General features: G+C 42.7%; 1 protein-coding gene across 2 annotated transcripts in view; it reads left to right on the top strand.

The window, feature by feature from the left end:
* Window positions 1–19,084, top strand: part of ALS2 (alsin Rho guanine nucleotide exchange factor ALS2) — a 384,700-nt gene that overhangs the window by 252,248 nt on the left and 113,368 nt on the right. For both annotated transcript variants that reach the window (XM_063950453.1, XM_063950454.1), the window contains 2 exons: window positions 13,745–13,822; window positions 17,142–17,275. In XM_063950453.1, coding sequence (XP_063806523.1) covers window positions 13,745–13,822; window positions 17,142–17,275 — 212 coding nt within the window. The remainder of the gene's footprint in view (window positions 1–13,744; window positions 13,823–17,141; window positions 17,276–19,084) is intronic.

Raw genomic sequence — 19,084 nt, 5'->3', positions numbered from 1 at the left:
GTAATGTATGTCTAATCTATAATGTGGTGTGTCTCATCTATACTCTATAATATAATATGTATCATCTATACTCTGTAATGTATGTCTAATCTATAATCTATAATGTGGTGTGTCTCATCTATACTCTATAATATAATATGTATCATCTATACTCTGTAATGTATGTCTAATCTATAATCTATAATGTGGTGTGTCTCATCCATACTCTGTAATATACGTCTCATCTATAATGTGGTCTGTCTCATCTATATAATGTAATATGTATCCTCTATACCCTATTATATAGGTCTCCTCTATATTCTATAATGTGGTGTGTCTCATCTATACTTGATAATATAATGTATGATCTCTACTCTATAATATAGGTCTCATCTATAATCTATAATGTGGTCTGTCTCATCTATATAATGTAATACGTATCATCTATACTCTATAATATAGGTCTCCTCTTATACTCTATATTGTGGTGTGTCTCCTCTATACTGTATAATGTGGGTTTCCTCCAAACATGACACCTGGCATTCACACCAAAGAGTTCAATCTTTGTCTCATCAGACCAGAGAATTTTGTTTCTCATTGTCTGAGAGTCCTTCAGGTGCATTTTGGTAAACTCCAGGCGGGCTGCCATGTGCTTTTTACTAAGGAGTGGCTTCCGTCTGGCCACTCTACCATACAGGCCTGATTGATGGATTGCTGCAGAGATGGTTGTCCTTCTCCTCTCTCCACAGAGGAATGCTGTAGCTCTGACAGAGTGACCATCGGGTTCTTGGTCACCTTCCTGACTAGGGCCCTTCTCCCCCGATTGCTCCGTTTAGACGGCCGGCCAGCTCTAGGAAGAGTCTTGGTGGTTCCGAACTTATTCCATTTACGAATGATGGAGGCCACTGTGCTCATTGGGACCTTCCAAGCAGCAGATATTTTTCTGTACCCTTCCCCAAATTTGTGCCTGGAGACAATCCTGTCTCGGAGGTCTACAGACAATTCCTTTGACTTCATGCTTGGTTTGTGCTCAGACATGCACTGTCAAGTGGGGGACCTTAGATAGACAGGTGTGTGCCTTTCCAAATCATGTCCAATCAACTGAATTTACCACAGGTGGACTCCAATTAAGCTGTAGAAACATCTCAAGGATGATCAGTGGAAACAGGGTTCACCTGAGCTCAATTTTGAGCTTCATGGCAAAGGCTGTGAATACTTATGTACGTGTGATTTCTTAGTTTTTTATTTTTAATAAATTTGCAAAAATCACAAAAAAACTTTTTTCACGTTGTCATTATGGGGTATTGTGTGTAGAATTTTGATGGGGAAAATTAATTTATTCCATTTTGGAATAAGGCTGTAACATAACAAACTTGGAAAAAGTGAAGCGCTGTGAATACTTTCCGGATGCACTGTATAATGTGGTGTGTCTCATCAATACTTTATAATAGTGTGATAACGCCATAAAAGTAATTGAAGAACAATGAAGTCTCTTTGAAAGATTTATTGCAGTGTGAAGTTCACAGGGCTCACGATAAAAGAATATCATGAACTGGCGATTAATACATTGATTTCATCTTATATACTTTCATTACAGCATTACATGATCCAATCAAATTAACAGGCCAATCATAGGTACAGACCAGTGATTTTCAACCTTTTTTTTTTTTACTTGCGACACACCGAACAATATTTTAAAATTGCCAAGGCACACCATCAGTTCCCCACAGAAAAAAACACACATTGGCCCTCACAGTAAAAAACAAATCCACACATACATTGGCCTACACAGAAAAAACAATTACATTGCTCCCCACATAAATCATGTTGCTCACTACATAAATCCTATTGTTCCCCACAGGAGAAATAACATAACAAATATTAGCCCCTACCGGTCAGCTGTCCTCCTCCCTGTCCCTCAGTGGCGGGGGTTGTTCATAGTGGAGTGCTGTGAATACTGAGCAGCGGGCGGTCGGGCAGGTGTGGATGTGGGTGGTCAAGGAAAGCTGTGGGTGCAGGCGGGTACTGGAAGATGTGTATGCAGGCGGGTGGGCTGGCTGGGTGGTGAGCGGCGGCTGTGACCTATGATATCGCACTGCCGCGTCACCAAGGCATAGATCATGGCCGGAGCATGACTGATCCTCTAAGAAGAGCCCGGGCCAACAGTTCACTCTGAAGGTGCTCTGGCTCCGCGGCACACCTTGCAACTGGTCGACTGGTTGAAAAAGCCTGATATAGACCAATGACAGTTACAATATCAGAAAATATTATTAATTCATATACTCCCCCTTATGGGGGATTTCCAATTAATTAGCTCAACATCTTATTATTATGACTGTTTAATATTAAAATACATTTACCTCTTACCTACTTTTAATTATCTTTATTCTGCTAAAAACAATTCCTTATTCTGCATAACACTAGCTAACCACAGTAGCGTGATACACCGTGCAGCTGTCTTACTTCTTGTTTTGACTAAGAAATCAGTTTCTGCAAACATAAAAATCACACTTAAAGCAACAGTTTATTTTCTAAACAATAAACAGACATTCAGCTTCCATTTTGTGTATTTACTTATCTATATCATTCCTCTCTCTGCCAATATATTTGGCACTTTAATACACAAATCAAAAAGGTCCAAATGTACAATTTTTAGTGAGTGCCAGGTAGACGCACAGCACAGGAAAGGGGTATGTTTACGGGGATGGGCTTGGCGCCAATGCTCGACACACTGGACGAGAATTTCTAATGTTTGATGTGAACCTTCCGGTGTTGGCTAAGAGGGTTTTGATACAGTTAATTGAAACTCACCTGTATTTTAGGTCTAACATATTTATTCCTATTCATTTTTACCCTATTATCCAGTTTATAAATGAGATTAACATGCTGAGTACTTTCCCTACCTTCCTGATCACCTTTTAAAGTTTGATTTCCAGGGTTACTTTTCATGAGTTGTATACTTTTATAAGACTTTGTCAGCATACACCACCTGTCTTTCCTGATGTTTTTGGCTATTTTTCTGGGTTACCTGTTTCAGTGGAACCTTATCTACCACCACAATGGTTATTTCATGGTGCACCTTTAATCTTTTAAATCCTTTACCACATTGCACACAAACTACTGGACCACACTTGATGGCAAGATATATGATTTTCACAACAAGGGCAGCAAAAACAATATATTGTAATATTCCAGATAAGAGCTTTGCAATACTACCTCCTAACCATCTAAGTGGATCCCAACCTTTACTAGCACCTAACCTTCTCATTTCTTGCTACAACTCTCCTACTTTGCTCAGATGAGCACCTATTTCAGCTCTGTGGTCTTCAATATAGGTACAACATTCTTGTCCTACCACTGCACACGTGCCACCTTCTGCTGCCAACAACTGATTCAGCGCCATCCTATTCTGTAAAGCCACTTTTTTTTACTTGGGCCTACTTTTTTTTACAGTTTGATTGACACTTCTAGTTCTCCTACCATCTGATCTAATACTGTCAATATTTGGGACACAGCCTTTTCCACAAGATAAATAGTGGACAGAGGAAATAAAGTTCCAGCAGTTCGCTCACCATCAGAACATATAAATGCCATCTTTTTTTTAACTTTTTTTTGCTGTGAGGTCTCAAATATGTAAGGTTACTTGACACTAAGTCATGCTCTATGGGAATGTTTCTCGGGTATTGTTTCAGATTATTAGCGGCTTTCACAAAGGGGACTACATAGTAGAGCACACATTGTCCTTTGGCACCTAAAGGAATCCATGAGTATGCCCACTTTTTACAAACCCAATACATACCCTTAGGCAAAGGCATTCCAAATATTTTGGTGTAAATTATTACTATGTATATTATAAAGTACCCTGTGTTATTACCATTGGCATCTCCACATGTGCTGTTAACAAGAGTACACCCTTCTTTCTGTAACTGGTATAAAGTGTTATTAGGCTTCAGGTCGTTAGTGAACACTTGCTTGACATCTTAACTACAAATGTGGCTCCAGTACAGTTAGTGTATCCTAAATTTTGGCTTTTTACCTTTACTGTAATTTTTCTCCTACTTAACACATACTTGCCAGGCTTTGAATTGACACTTACGCAGAATTCAGGGTTTTTTTTGTGGCTGCAGTTACTTGTAGAGCAGGTGCATGCAGCACACCTGCCTCTGAGACATCCAAATATGGGAAGTATACTATGTTTTGTACTTTAGGTGTTTTATTGGCACAAATGCGACTACCATTTATGCTTATGACAGGACCATTCTCTGTCCATCATGTTTGGTGTACTTATGTAATGAGCTAGAAGAGGTATACCTGCATCTACACTGATGGGTAGGTGGGTACAAATCCAACATTTACTTTTGTTGAGAGCCTCTGCAGTTCTGCTGTGCATTGCTATCATGGAATTACCTGTAAATTCATTTCTATAATTTTCCTTTTGTAAGGCCCTACATGTACATGTCCTGGATAACATACCATTGTTATATCTTTCATTGCCTGTTTTACTGGTTACATTACTAACAGACCCTGGAATGTATGCCCAAGACTTAAGCACTATGAGTATGAGTGTAATCAGAAATGCCCATGAGAGAATGCAACCCCACAGTCTGGCCTTTGGTCCATCAGCATCATCCTGTTTAGCATTGTTTTTGGTATTCTTGATCTTCACAGTACTCTTCCAGGAGTTATGTACCCTCCACAGAGATACTGCGTTGGCTAGTGGCTCAAGGTATTATTATGTGCCGAACCACTTGCTGGTTTTTACTGGTGAAGTGAAGAGGTGGTGTCTTGGAGAATATCTTCCACTTGTGCTGTCTCAGGAGGCGTGACTTTTTTGCAGTGAGTTGAATGGATCCACAATGTCTTCTTTATCTTAACAGCAGTTGGAGTTGTCAACAAGACTTGATAAGGTTCTTCTCACCGGTCTGTCAGCAAGCCCGATCTCAGGAAATTTTTGACCATTACCTCATTACTTGGTTTTAGCTCATGACAAGCATCTTCCACGGGAGCTGGTTGTGTGCTGGTCACAGTAGCTTGGATCTATTTAGCTGATTGCCTAATAAAATAAGATAGTTTACAGTTAAGTCATTTGTTTTACTGAGTTCATATGCGGGTGCAATAGCAACATTGGGCAAAATGGCAAAGCGTCTGGCCACTGCAAGCTAGTCTCTTTACATATTTTGGCCAGTTTATTGTTAATGGTCCTGTTATAGCATTCCACTTTGCCGCTCGATTGCAGATGGTATGCGGTGTGTAGCTGCTGTTTAATGCCAAGAAGCTGGCACATCTTTTTGAACACTAGTCCAGTAAAATGTGTATGATATCACATGTGGTATGCCATACCTACATACAAATTTTTGTACCACTTTTTTTGCTGTGATTGCTGCTGTTGCACTAGCCACAGCATATTCCTCCACCCATTCACTAAATGTGTCGACACAAACCAAAACATATTGAAGCATCCTAACCTTTGGAAGCTAAATGTAATCAATTTGTAGAATTTAGAAAGGACCAGTTGTTTGGGGAATGTGTGAAGGTATTGTTTTAACTGCTCTTCCAGCATTCTTCTGCAAGCAGGTGATGCAAGAAGCACAGTATTTGGTTGCCACTGGCTCACAACCAGATGCATACCAATAAGTCTGATTTTGGGGCAACAGGCTTGCCTTCAGAGCTGTGCCTCAGGCCTTTGCTGTGTTGGGTACACTTTGCACTTTCCCACTTGGTCCTTTCCTGTAAATCACAAACTTTTTGCATGTTGATTAATGTCTGTTCACTTGGTATGCATACATCAGTAATCATACAAACCTTTTCAATTTTAACCTCTTGTTGGGCTGCCAGCTTTTGCGGCAGTGTCTGCCCTTCGGTTTCCTTTAGTCATTTTATTATGTCCAGTCATGTGAGCCTGACATTTAATAACTTCTATCTGTGAGGGCAATTGTATAGCATCTAATAAGTCTTTTATTGCCTTTGCATGTGCAATTGGATTGCCTGTTGCTGTGAGGAAGTTTCTGTTTCCACAGCTTACTGAAATTGTGTGCAACACCAAACGCGTACCTGCTGTCTTTGTATATAGTTAGTTTTCCCTTCAGCTAGTTGGCATGCTTTGGTTAACGCTTTACGTTCTGCCAGCTGTGCTGAGTGTGGTGGGTGGGAGAGGGGAAGAAGAAACAGTCTTTGTGTCATCCACCACAGCATGTCCTGACTGGGTAGCTCCAGTTTCTGTTTATTTGTGGCAGCTACCGTCCACATCGTAGATTAGATCAGGATTCTGGAGTGGTGTTTCCTCTAGGTCCACTCTAGGGGTGGATTGTTCATCAACGTACTTTAAGCAATCATATGAGATGTGTTGTTCTATTCCCTCTCTCCCCCCCCCCCCCCCCTCCATTCCTTTTTATGAAACCTATTAGTTTAATTTACCGGTAGAAGTGTTGCAGGGTTTAAAACAGGGATGGGGAACCTTCGGCCCTCCAGCTGTTGTTGAACTACACATCCCAGCATGCCTTGCAACAGTTTTTGTATGGCTAAATAGCAAAACTGTAGCAAGGCATGCTGGCATGTGTAGTTCAACAACAGCTGGAGAGCCGAAGGTTCCCCATCCCTGGTTTAAAACATTACACTTAATGAGGCCCAATTTTTACCTTGTCAGGCGCGCAGCAGTGAAATGTCTAGTCTTGTGGCAGGTAAGCAGTGCTGCTACAGCATGGGGGATAGAAACTTTAAGATTACAGCCCAATACAATATCTGCTGACTTGTCTACCAGCAATGCAGCTGCTGCTATGGCTCGCAGGCAAACAGGTAGGCCCCGTGCTACTGGGTCTAATTGGGCACTGTAATAAGCAACAGGTTTTTGTCTTTTCCCGTGGAACTGAGTGAGGACACATAGGTCAGTGATGGCTAACCTTGATACCCCAGCTGTTGTTGAACTACACTTCCCAGCATTCCCTGTTACAGTTTTGCTATTTGGTCATGCTAAAACTGATGCGGGGCATGCTGGGATGTGTAGTTCAACAACAGCTGGAGTGTCAAGGTTAGCCATCACTGGCCTAGGTGTTCATGACAAAACAGAGAAAACACTTGTTTGTAGTTAGGCAGCCCCAACGCGGGAGCTGCTATCAGGTCATCTTTTAGTTGTTGAAATGACAGTGGGGGTAATTCTGAGTTGATCGCAGCAGGAACTTTGTTAGCAGTTGGGCAAAACCATGTGCACTGCAGGGGAGGCAGATGTAACATGTGCAGAGAGAGTTAGATTTGGGTGGGTTATTTTGTTTCTGTGCAGGGTAAATACTGGCTGCTTTATTTTTACACTGCAATTTAGATTGCAGATTGAACACACCACACCCAAATCTAACTCTCTCTGCACATGTTATATCTGCCTCCCCTGCAGTGCACATGGTTTTGCCCAACTGCTAACAAAAATCCTGCTGCGATCAACTCAGAATTACCCCCTATGTTGTTTGTTCTGTATGTATGAGGGGCTCTGGTACAGAGGCTTTGGTTAACCTATACAAGGGTGCAGTTAACTGTGAGTAGTTAGGTATCTAGTTTCTACAGTAACCCACCAGTTCTAGGAAACCCCTTAACTTTCTTTTGTTAATGGACAACCTTATGTTTTGGATGGATGCAATTTTATTTGGAAACAGGTGTCTGAGGCCTTCAAATAAGCAGTGGCCTATATAGGACACCTTTCTCTGGTATAGTTGCAATTTGTTTTTTGATACCTTGTGTCCATTTTTAGCAAGGAACTTTAAAAGCTCTGCTGTGTCTTTAAGCAATGTTTTAAAATTTGGGGAACAAAGTAACAAATTATTTACGTACTGGATCAGTGTAGACCCACCTGGAATGGTGAGCCCTTGGAGGTTTTCCGGAAGGGACTGGCTAAATATTGTTGGGCTATTAAGCCATCCCATCACCATCCTTGTCCAGGTGCACTGGGTACCTTTTTATAGGTGCATGCAAAAAGGTACTGACTGGATATATGGGTATGGAGAAAAATGCTGAACACAGGTTAACCACTGAAAACTGAGTACTGTCAGTGGGAATCTGCATTAGTATGGTGGCAGGGTTTGGTACTAAAGGGTGCAAGGGTTCAACAATTGCGTTGATTGCCCTAAGATCCTGAACTAAGTGATGACCACTAATAACAAATAGTTTACCACCCTTTATTTCAGGCGCTTCTCACTTAATCGTCAACCGGATGTTCAATCTCATAGGTTACAGGAATAAGTGCCTTTGGAGATAGAACATGATACAGACATAGTGTAATACCATAATACCAAGAGTGAACAAACAAATGATTATATGTCCAGACTCGTACCGCAAGAGATGGTCTACTAATAGTAGACAAAATCACTTTTTATGAGGCTGATCACCGACTTGGGAGTGTCCTGACCTTTCTTGATTAATAGGGACCTTCCCCTACTTACTCCAATCGAATATATATGTGAAATGAAAAGTGCTGGGATGGTGTATTACCACAAAACATTTATTTCCACAAACAACATAAGAAATCTAAAAGATGGATTCTCACCAGACTGAGTGGTCTACACAATAGAGTAGACAAAAGCGTTTGTTAATGATGAACAACCAGACGTCCCCAGGAGTAATCATACACAGCCAGGCGAGAGCTCCACATACATCCTGCTACCTTCACCGACGCGTTTCGATAACAAAGGTTATCCACCTTGAGGAAGATAACCTTTGTTATCGAATATATATATATTCGATTGGAGTAAGAAGGGGAAGGTCCCTATCAATCAAGAAAGGTCAGGACACTCCCAAGTCGGTGATCCGCCTCATAAAAAGTGATTTTGTCTACTATTAGTAGACCATCTCTTGCGGTACGAGTCTGGACCTATAATCATTTGTTTGTTCACTCTTGGTATTACGGTATTACACTATGGGGGTAATTCCAAGTTGATCGCAGCAGGAACTTTGTTAGCAGTTGGGCAAAACCATGTGCACTGCAGGGGAGGCAGATATAACATGTGCAGAGAGAGATAGATTTGGGTGTGGTGTGTTCAATCTGCAATCTATATTGCAGTGTAAAAATAAAGCAGACAGTATTTACCCTGCACAGAAACAAAATAACCCACCCAAATCTAACTCTCTCTGCACATGTTATATCTGCCTCCCCTGCAGTGCACATGGTTTTGCCCAACTGCTAAAAAATGTCCTGGTGCGATCAACTTGGAATTACCCCCTATGTCTGTATCATGTTCTATCTCCAAAGGCACTTATTCCTGTAACCTATGAGATTGAACATCCGGTTGACGATTAAGTGAGAAGCGCCTGAAATAAAGGGTGGTAAACTATTTGTTATTACTGTTTGTCCACTGGAAGTATTGGTGATACTTCAAATCATCCTTCTTTATGGCTGCTGTGGCGCACTGATTGTGATCAGTTTGTTTTTCTATAAGTGATAACCACGCCCATTACTCTTAATTACCGGAAAGATGGGCGTGTTAGCCTGGCTCTGGGTTTTAACCAACACCCCCTGTTGTAGTAGCTCTTGGATTACTGGGAACACTCCCTGTTTAGCTTCAGGATTTAAGGGGTATTGTGGTTTACTGGGAATCACTGCTCCTGCTTTGAGTTTAATCCCTTCCCAAAAAATTTGTAGGAGCATTAGCTGCCAACAAAAAAGGAGTAGTTACTTGTTAAGGGTCCAGCTGTTACTTATACATCTTGTGTCTCCCTTAAGGGGATTACTTTGTTTGCCACTCCTACTGCATGTATGACCTTGTTTGTGGTAGGTAAAGTGACTTTATTAGCTATCAAGGATTGTGCAGCACCCGTGTCAATCAAAAAGGAATGTTTAGAATCCAATTTTTAAATCAATGGTTGGTTCTCGAGAGTTGCAAGATATTACAGTCATTGTCTTTACGGGGGCTGCAGTATCCTGTCATTGTAAATCCTCATCACTTTCTACGGTGCCTTTCTTTGCCTGGGACTGTTTCGGTTTCTTAGGGCATCTGCAGTCCCTTGCAAAGTGGCCTTTTACTCTGGCAATTGAAACAAGTTGTGACCTCTCAGAAGGTCTCCTGGCACCCATGCTGTGATCACTTGGTTTACTAGCTAGGTCACAGGTGGCTTGGGCAGCTTTGACCTATAGGTTCATAAGCTTGGTTTCTGTGTTTAATTTCTTGACCACCAGATTGTCTTCATGATGTATGGCAAGAGTGACTAGATCGTCTGGGGCTTTCTTTTACGCCATAAGGGTCTATTTATAGTCAAGCGAGTTTTTTACCTGAGATTTAAGACCTTCCACAAAAGCACCAGACAACATTGGGAGTAGTACATCCTGCTTAAATATGTCTTCAATGCCCCCGTAATTTTGAAGCTCAGTTTTGAATGTGCCCCAATACTCCCTAACTGGTTCTGTGGGTCCTTGTTTAATCATCATTATTTTTCCCCAGTCCTGCTGGCAGGGAAACTGCTCTGAAAAGGATTCCATTAAATTTTTCCATTCTTTATCCAATTCAGTTCTCTCAGTGTCTAATGCTGGGTGAAAACCATCCTCATTCCATTCTACTGTTGCTGTAAGTTTCCTATATTTTTCCATTGTGAGTAAAGCAGTAAATAATTGTGCCATGTCACTGTGTGTTGGTTGGTGTGTTTTGTACAAACATTGGAATTTGGTTTTGACTTCTGGCTTTTTCCTATAATCTGTTTGTTCTGTGCAAATTTGGTTCAACTCAGACTTTGACCAAGGAACATGTATAGACCACTGTGTACCCTGATCTGTAGTTACCACTTTCAGAGGCATATTTTCAACTAATTTGCCCTGGGTGGATGCGCTATGAGTGCCAGGTGCCAAAATGTTCGATGGGTGTATGTCTGTGTAATGTGCTCCCATTATTGGTGTCTTGTCTTTGCGGGGAACTAAATTTGTGTAGCGTGTGTGTGACAGTGTCCCCATCTTTAGTAACATAGTGGGTTTTATATGTATAAGTGAGGGGGTCATAAACATACTTCCCACCAAAATCCAAATCCTCATTGTATTTGTCCATCTGTGCTACACAGATCCCATCATCTTCCACAAGATATGTCATGTTTCTGTGTCTTGGGGTTCACTAGCACCCTTTTTTCCTTTCTCTTCTGTTCAACTTGAGGGGCACTTGGGGCCCTAGCCAGTGCCATTATTGCTGGGAGTACGTGTTCTAATGGGTCTGGACTTTCTTGTTTTATTGTCTTAACTGGCATTGCTTGTGTTACCAGCGGGGCAACATGCTTAAGTTGTAGTTGCAATGTTCCTCTATCATATATGTGATATGCCATGTGTGCAACATAGGCTGGTGGTGGGGTTACATTAGATGCCTCCAGCCATAATGTGTGAGCTTTCCACTCTTCCCTTTTCCTTATTTTACCCCTTAAGTCTTGCCATTTCTGCAGGTCAAATGTTCCTATCACAGGTATTTCAGGGTGTTTTGTATGCCATTTCTTGAGAAGTTTTACAGCCACACTCCCATGTCTCTGATACATCACACTTGCTGGACTGCCATGCAGGATCTCTAACATAGTAGAGCCCTTTGGTGAGGACATCTCTTGACCCATTGCACTGGCTAATCTTTATTTTATAGTCCAGCCTCAGTGTCCAATACAATGGAGAACAGGGACTCTCCCCTTGTTTACAGAGATATTACTCCCTTCTCCAGAAACCACACCACCTCATCAAGTGCCACGTCCCTGGATAGGCACACTTGTTTCACACTCTGCTAAGCTTGGCCTTTTTGTGTACAAGGTGCTTTTCACAGTAGGTGAGTATCCCTGATACTATCCAGTATAGGAGAGTTTAACCAGAGCCTCTCCTACCTGGGCTCTGTCCAGACTGCCGGCGTGAAGCCTCGGCCAATCACACTCTCAGACCTCACTCTCAACTTTGCAAGACATGGCAGACAAAAGATCCCATAATATCTTTCACTATAATAATGACAAAACTTACAGCCTTAATACCCTAAATAAGACAGCGCAACTGGTAATAAAAATGCAGTTAAATTCAATTTGGTTTCATACTCACAATCTCCAAAAAGACTTCAAGGAGTTACAAGCCAACAATAACACACAAAGGCAGCAGACCGAGGCAAGCACACATGGAGCAGAAATTAGATAACAGCTCTTACCTGTGGCCACTGTTGATCCAGGTGTCCCGGCTCCAGCCCACCTTCCTTCTTCATGTGTCCAATGTTGGGTTGATCTCGGTGGGACCTCCAAAATGATAACGCCATGAAAGTAATTTAAGGACACTGAAGTCTCTTTGAAAGATTTATTGCAGTGTGAAGTTCACAGGGCTCACGATAAAAGAATATCATGAACTGGCGATTAATACATTGATTTCATCTTATATACTTTCATTACACCATTACATGATCCAATCAAATTAACAGGCCAATAATAGGTGCAGACCAATCATCAGAATATATTATTAATTCATATACAGGTTGAGTATCCCTTATCCAAAATGCTTGGGACCAGAGGTATTTTGGATATCGGATTTTTCCGTATTTTGGAATAATTGCATACCATAATGAGATATCATGGCAATGGGACCTAAATCTAAGCACAGAATGCATTTATGTTTTATATACACCTTATACACACAGCCTGAAGGTTATTTTAGCCAATATTTTTTATAACTTTGTGCATTAAACAAAGTGTGTCTACATTCACACAATTCATTTATGTTTCATATACACCTTATACACACAGCCTGAAGGGTATTTAATACAATATTTTTAATAACTGTGTATATTAAACAAAGTTTGTGTACATTGAGCCATCAGAAAACAAAAGTTTCACTATCTCACTCTCGCTCAAAAAAGTCCGTATTTCGGAATATTCCGTATTTCGGATATTTGGATATGGGATACTCAACCTGTACTCCCCTTTTGGGGGATTTCCAATTAATTAGCTCAACATCTTGTGATTATGACTGTTTAATATTAAAATACATTTTACCTCTTACCTACTTTTAATTATCTTTATTCTGCAAAATACAGTTCCTTGTTCTGCATAACACTAGCTATCCACAGTCTCATGATACACTGCGCAGCTGCCTTACTTCCTGTTTTTTTTTTAAGAAATCAGTTTCTGCAAACATATAAAAATCACACTTAAAGCAACAGTTCATTTTCTAAACAATAAACAAACTGACATTCAGCTTCCATGTTGTGTATTTACTTATCTATATCAAGTGGTTCTCAAAGTGCTGTGGGACACTTGCAGTGATGCCCTGGGTTGGTGGTCCAGGACCAATTCAAATTATGTATGGTAAATGTAATAGGCAAAACCAGTGCTTGTGGCATCCAATCATTAAATATGTGGACAAACAGAAGCAAATATTGTCCCTCACCATACAATTGAACCTAAGGATGACCTATAAACACAATTTACTTGATTTTAATATATTTTTCTCTGAATTTCTCAATAAGAAGCTTTTGGCCTATGGGTGCCATGAAAAATATTCTGATACTCTAGGGTACCGTGGCTCGAAAAAGTTTGACAACCACTGCTCTATAACATGGTGTGGCTTATCTATACTCTATATAAAGTGGCGTGGCTGATCTGTGCTTGCCAGAATGTGGCGTGGCTGATCTGTGCTCGCCAGAATGTGGCGTGGCTGACCTGTGTATCAGGTGAATTCTGTATTTAAGGTTATTGCCTCTTTAAAATCAGTGGCTTTGAATAGCACCATTTAGTAGATTTATCCCATTGTCTCCGTTATGTTGTGTTGTGTCTTAGTAAAACACATCTGTATTTTGTGTGTGTATAGGGATGTGGGGTCCTGCTCTCTGAAGATGACACTATATATGAAGGAGAGTTCTCCGATGACTGGACTTTAAATGGGAAGGTGAGTGTTCTCTCTTGTTATAGTGTGAGTGACAGGCCTCTGTGAGTGCTGAATGTTGTGTCTCTGTTGTAGTGTGAGTGACAGGCTGCTGTGAGTGCTGAATGTTGTGTCTCTGCTGTAGTGTCAGTGACAGGCCTCGGTAAGTGCTGAATGTTGTGTCTCTGCTGTAGTGTGAGTGACAGGCCCCAGTGAGTGCTGAATGTAGTGTCTCTGTTGTAGTGTCAGTGACAGGCCTCGGTGAGTGCTGAATGTTGTGTCTGCTGTAGTGTCAGTGACAGGCCTCTGTGAGTGCTGAATGTTGTCTCTCTGTTGTAGTGTCAGTGACAGGCCTCTGTGAGTGCTGAATGTTGTGTCTCTGTTGTAGTGTCAGTGACAGTCCCCTACGAGTGCTGAATGTTGTGTCTCTGTTGTAGTGTGAGTGACAGGCCTCTGTGAGTGCTGAATGTTGTGTCTCTGTTGTAGTGTGAGTGACAGGCCCCTGTGAGTGCTGAATGTTGTGTCTCTGCTGTAGTGTCAGTGATAGGCCTCGGTGAGTGCTGAATGTTGTGTCTCTGTTGTATTGTCAGTGATAGGCCTCGGTGAGTGCTGAATGTTGTGTCTCTGCTGTAGTGTGAGTGACAGGCCTCTGTGAGTGCTGAATGTTGTGTCTCTGTTGTAGTGTGAGTGACAGGCTGCTGTGAGTGCTGAATGTTGAGTCTCTGCTGTAGTGTCAGTGACAGGCCTCGGTAAGTGCTGAATGTTGTGTCTCTGCTGTAGTGTGAGTGACAGGCCCCAGTGAGTGCTGAATGTAGTGTCTCTGTTGTAGTGTCAGTGACAGGCCTCGGTGAGTGCTGAATGTTGTGTCTGCTGTAGTGTCAGTGACAGGCCTCTGTGAGTGCTGAATGTTGTCTCTCTGTTGTAGTGTCAGTGACAGGCCTCTGTGAGTGCTGAATGTTGTGTCTCTGTTGTATTGTCAGTGATAGGCCTCGGTGAGTGCTGAATGTTGTGTCTCTGTTGTATTGTCAGTGATAGGCCTCGGTGAGTGCTGAATGTTGTGTCTCTGCTGTAGTGTCAGTGATAGGCCTCGGTGAGTGCTGAATTTTGTGTCTCTGTTGTATTGTCAGTGATAGGCCTCGGTGAGTGCTGAATGTTGTGTCTCTGCTGTAGTGTGAGTGACAGGCCTCTGTGAGTGCTGAATGTTGTGTCTCTGTTGTAGTGTGAGTGACAGGCTGCTGTGAGTGCTGAATGTTGAGTCTCTGCTGTAGTGTCAGTGACAGGCCTCGGTAAGTGCTGAATGTTGTGTCTCTGCTGTAGTGTGAGTGACAGGCCCCAGTGAGTGCTGAATGTAGTGTCTCTGTTGTAGTGTCAGTGACAGGCCTCGGTGAGTGCTGAATGTTGTGTCTGCTGTAGTGTCAGTGACAGGCCTCTGTGAGTGCTGAATGTTGTCTCTCTGTTGTAGTGTCAGTGACAGGCCTCTGTGAGTGCTGAATGTTGTGTCTCTGTTGTATTGTCAGTGATAGGCCTCGGTGAGTGCTGAATGTTGTGTCTCTGTTGTATTGTCAGTGATAGGCCTCGGTGAGTGCTGAATGTTGTGTCTCTGCTGTAGTGTCAGTGATAGGCCTCGGTGAGTGCTGAATTTTGTGTCTCTGTTGTAGTGTGAGTGACAGGCCTCTGTGAGTGCTGAATGTTGTGTGTCTGTTGTAGTGTGAGTGACAGGCCCCTGTGAGTGCTGAATGTTGTGTCTCTGTTGTAGTGTCAGTGACAGGCCCCTGTGAGTGCTGAATGTTGTGTCTCTGTTGTAGTGTGAGTGCTGAATGTTGTGTCTCTGTTGTAGTGTCAGTGATAGGCCTCGGTAAGTGCTGAATGTTGTGTCTCTGTTGTAGTGTGAGTGCTGAATGTTGTGTCTCTGTTGTAGTGTCAGTGATAGGCCTCGGTGAGTGCTGAATGTTGTGTCTGCTGTAGTGTCAGTGACAGGCCTCTGTGAGTGCTGAATGTTGTCTCTCTGCTGTAGTGTCAGTGACAGTCCCCTACGAATGTTGTGTCTCTGTTGTAGTGTGAGTGACAGGCCTCTGTGAGTGCTGAATGTTGTGTCTCTGTTGTAGTGTGAGTGACAGGCCCCTGTGAGTGCTGAATGTTGTGTCTCTGCTGTAGTGTCAGTGATTGGCCTCGGTGAGTGCTGAATGTTGTGTCTCTGTTGTATTGTCAGTGATAGGCCTCGGTGAGTGCTGAATGTTGTGTCTCTGCTGTAGTGTCAGTGATAGGCCTCGGTGAGTGCTGAATTTTGTGTCTCTGTTGTAGTGTGAGTGACAGGCCACTGTGAGTGCTGAATGTTGTGTGTCTGTTGTAGTGTGAGTGACAGGCCCCTGTGAGTGCTGAATGTTGTGTCTCTGTTGTAGTGTCAGTGACAGGCCCCTGTGAGTGCTGAATGTTGTGTCTCTGTTGTAGTGTGAGTGCTGAATTTTGTGTCTCTGTTGTAGTGTGAGTGACAGGCCTCTGTGAGTGCTGAATGTTGTGTCTCTGTTGTAGTGTGAGTGACAGGCTGCTGTGAGTGCTGAATGTTGTGTCTCTGTTGTAGTGTGAGTGACAGGCTGCTGTGAGTGCTGAATGTTGTGTCTCTGTTGTAGTGTTAGTGACAGGCCTCTGTGAGTGCTGAATGTTGTGTCTCTGCTGTAGTGTCAGTGACAGGCCTCGGTAAGTGCTGAATGTTGTGTCTCTGCTGTAGTGTGAGTGACAGGCCCCAGTGAGTGCAGAATGTTGAGTCTCTGTTGTAGTGTGAGTGCTGAATGTTGTGTCTCTGTTGTAGTGTGAGTGCTGAATTTTGTGTCTCTGTTGTAGTATGAGTGACAGGCCTCTGTGAGTGCTGAATGTTGTGTGTCTGTTGTAGTGTGAGTGACAGGCCACTGTGAGTGCTGAATGTTGTGTCTCTGTTGTAGTGTGAGTGCTGAATGTTGTGTCTCTGCTGTAGTGTGAGTGACAGGCCTCTGTGAGTGCTGAATGTTGTGTCTCTGTTGTAGTGTGAGTGACAGGCCTCTGTGAGTGCTGAATGTTGTGTCTCTGTTGTAGTGTGAGTGACAGGCCTCTGTGAGTGCTGAATGTTGTGTCTCTGTTGTAGTGTCAGTGACAGGCTGCTGTGAGTGCAGAATGTTGAGTCTCTGTTGTAGTGTCAGTGACAGGCCCCTGTGAGTGCAGAATGTTGTGTCTCTGTTGTAGTGTCAGTGACAGGCCCCTGTGAGTGCAGAATGTTGAGTCTCTGTTGTAGTGTCAGTGACAGGCCCCTGTGAGTGCAGAATGTTGAGTCTCTGTTGTAGTGTGAGTGCTGAATGTTGTGTCTCTGTTACAGGGAACACTCACTATGTCCAATGGAGACAGCATTGAGGGTGTTTTCAGTGGAGAATGGGGATCTGGAATCAAAGTCAGCGGCACATATATAAAGCCAAGCTTGTATGAAGGGGAGAAGGAGGATACCAAGACACTGTGAGTATATAGCTATATCCTATTCTGCAGCGCTGTATAATCATTCTCTTCTGTGGGAGATGCGGCACATGGGGTATATAGGCCCTGTCACTGAGTGTGGAGACAGTATATAGCTATATCCTATTCTGTAGCGCTGTATAATCATTCTCTTCTGTGGGAGATGCGGCACATGGGGTATATAGGCCCTGTCACTGAGTGTGGAGACAGTATATAGCTATATCCTATTCTGTAGCGCTGTATAATCATTCTCTTCTGTGGGAGATACAGCACATGGGGTATATAGGCCCTGTCACTGAGTGTGGAGATGGTATATAGCTATATCCTATTCTGTAGCGCTGTATAATCATTCTCTTCTGTGGGAGATGCGGCACATGGGGTATATAGGCCCTGTCACTGAGTGTGGAGATGGTATATAGGTATATCCTATTCTGTAGCGCTGTATAATCATTCTCTTCTGTGGGAGATGCAGCACATGGGGTATATAGGCCCTGTCACTGAGTGTGGAGACAGTATATAGCTATATCCTATTCTGTAGCGCTGTATAATCATTCTCTTCTGTGGGAGATGCAGCACATGGGGTATATAGGCCCTGTCACTGAGTGTGGAGACAGTATATAGCTATATCCTATTCTGTAGCGCTGTATAATCATTCTCTTCTGTGGGAGATGCGGCACATGGGGTATATAGGCCCTGTCACTGAGTGTGGAGATGGTATATAGGTATATCCTATTCTGTAGCGCTGTATAATCATTCTCTTCTGTGGGAGATGCAGCACATGGGGTATATAGGCCCTGTCACTGAGTGTGGAGACAGTATATAGCTATATCCTATTCTGTAGCGCTGTATAATCATTCTCTTCTGTGGGAGATACAGCACATGGGGTATATAGGCCCTGTCACTGAGTGTGGAGACAGTATATAGCTATATCCTATTCTGTAGCGCTGTATAATCATTCTCTTCTGTGGGAGATACAGCACATGGGGTATATAGGCCCTGTCACTGAGTGTGGAGATGGTATATAGGTATATCCTATTCTGTAGCGCTGTATAATCATTCTCTTCTGTGGGAGATACAGCACATGGGGTATATAGGCCCTGTCACTGAGTGTGGAGATGGTATATAGGTATATCCTATTCTGTAGCGCTGTATAATCATTCTCTTCTGTGGGAGATACAGCACATGGGGTATATAGGCCCTGTCACTGAGTGTGGAGATGGTATATAGCTATATCCTATTCTGTAGCGCTGTATAATCATTCTCTTCTGTGGGAGATACAGCACATGGGGTATATACCCTGTCACTGAGTGTGGAGACAGTATATATAGCTATATCCTATTCTGTAGCGCTGTATAATCATTCTCTTCTGTGGGAGATGCGGCACATGGGGTATATAGGCCCTGTCACTGAGTGTGGAGACAGTATATAGCTATATCCTATTCTGCAGCGCTGTATAATCATTCTCTTCTGTGGGAGATGCAGCACATGGGATATATAGGCCCTGTCACTGAGTGTGGAGACAGTATATAGCTATATCCTATTCTGTAGCGCTGTATAATCATTCTCTTCTGTGGGAGATGCAGCACATGGGGTATATAGGTCCTGTCACTGAGTGTGGAGACGGTATATAGCTATATCCTATTCTGCAGCGCTGTATAATCATTCTCCTGTGGGAGATGCAGCACATGGGGTATATAGGTCCTGTCACTGAGTGTGGAGACAGTATATAGCTATATCCTATTCTGCAGCGCTGTATAATCATTCTCTTCTGTGGGAGATGCAGCACATGGGGTATATACCCTGTCACTGAGT

The sequence above is a fragment of the Pseudophryne corroboree genome (assembly GCF_028390025.1).
Source record: "Pseudophryne corroboree isolate aPseCor3 chromosome 7 unlocalized genomic scaffold, aPseCor3.hap2 SUPER_7_unloc_10, whole genome shotgun sequence".
NCBI lineage: Eukaryota > Metazoa > Chordata > Amphibia > Anura > Myobatrachidae > Pseudophryne > Pseudophryne corroboree.
Note: the sequence above shows the minus strand (reverse complement) of the source record. Positions and strands in the feature narration are given on the sequence as shown.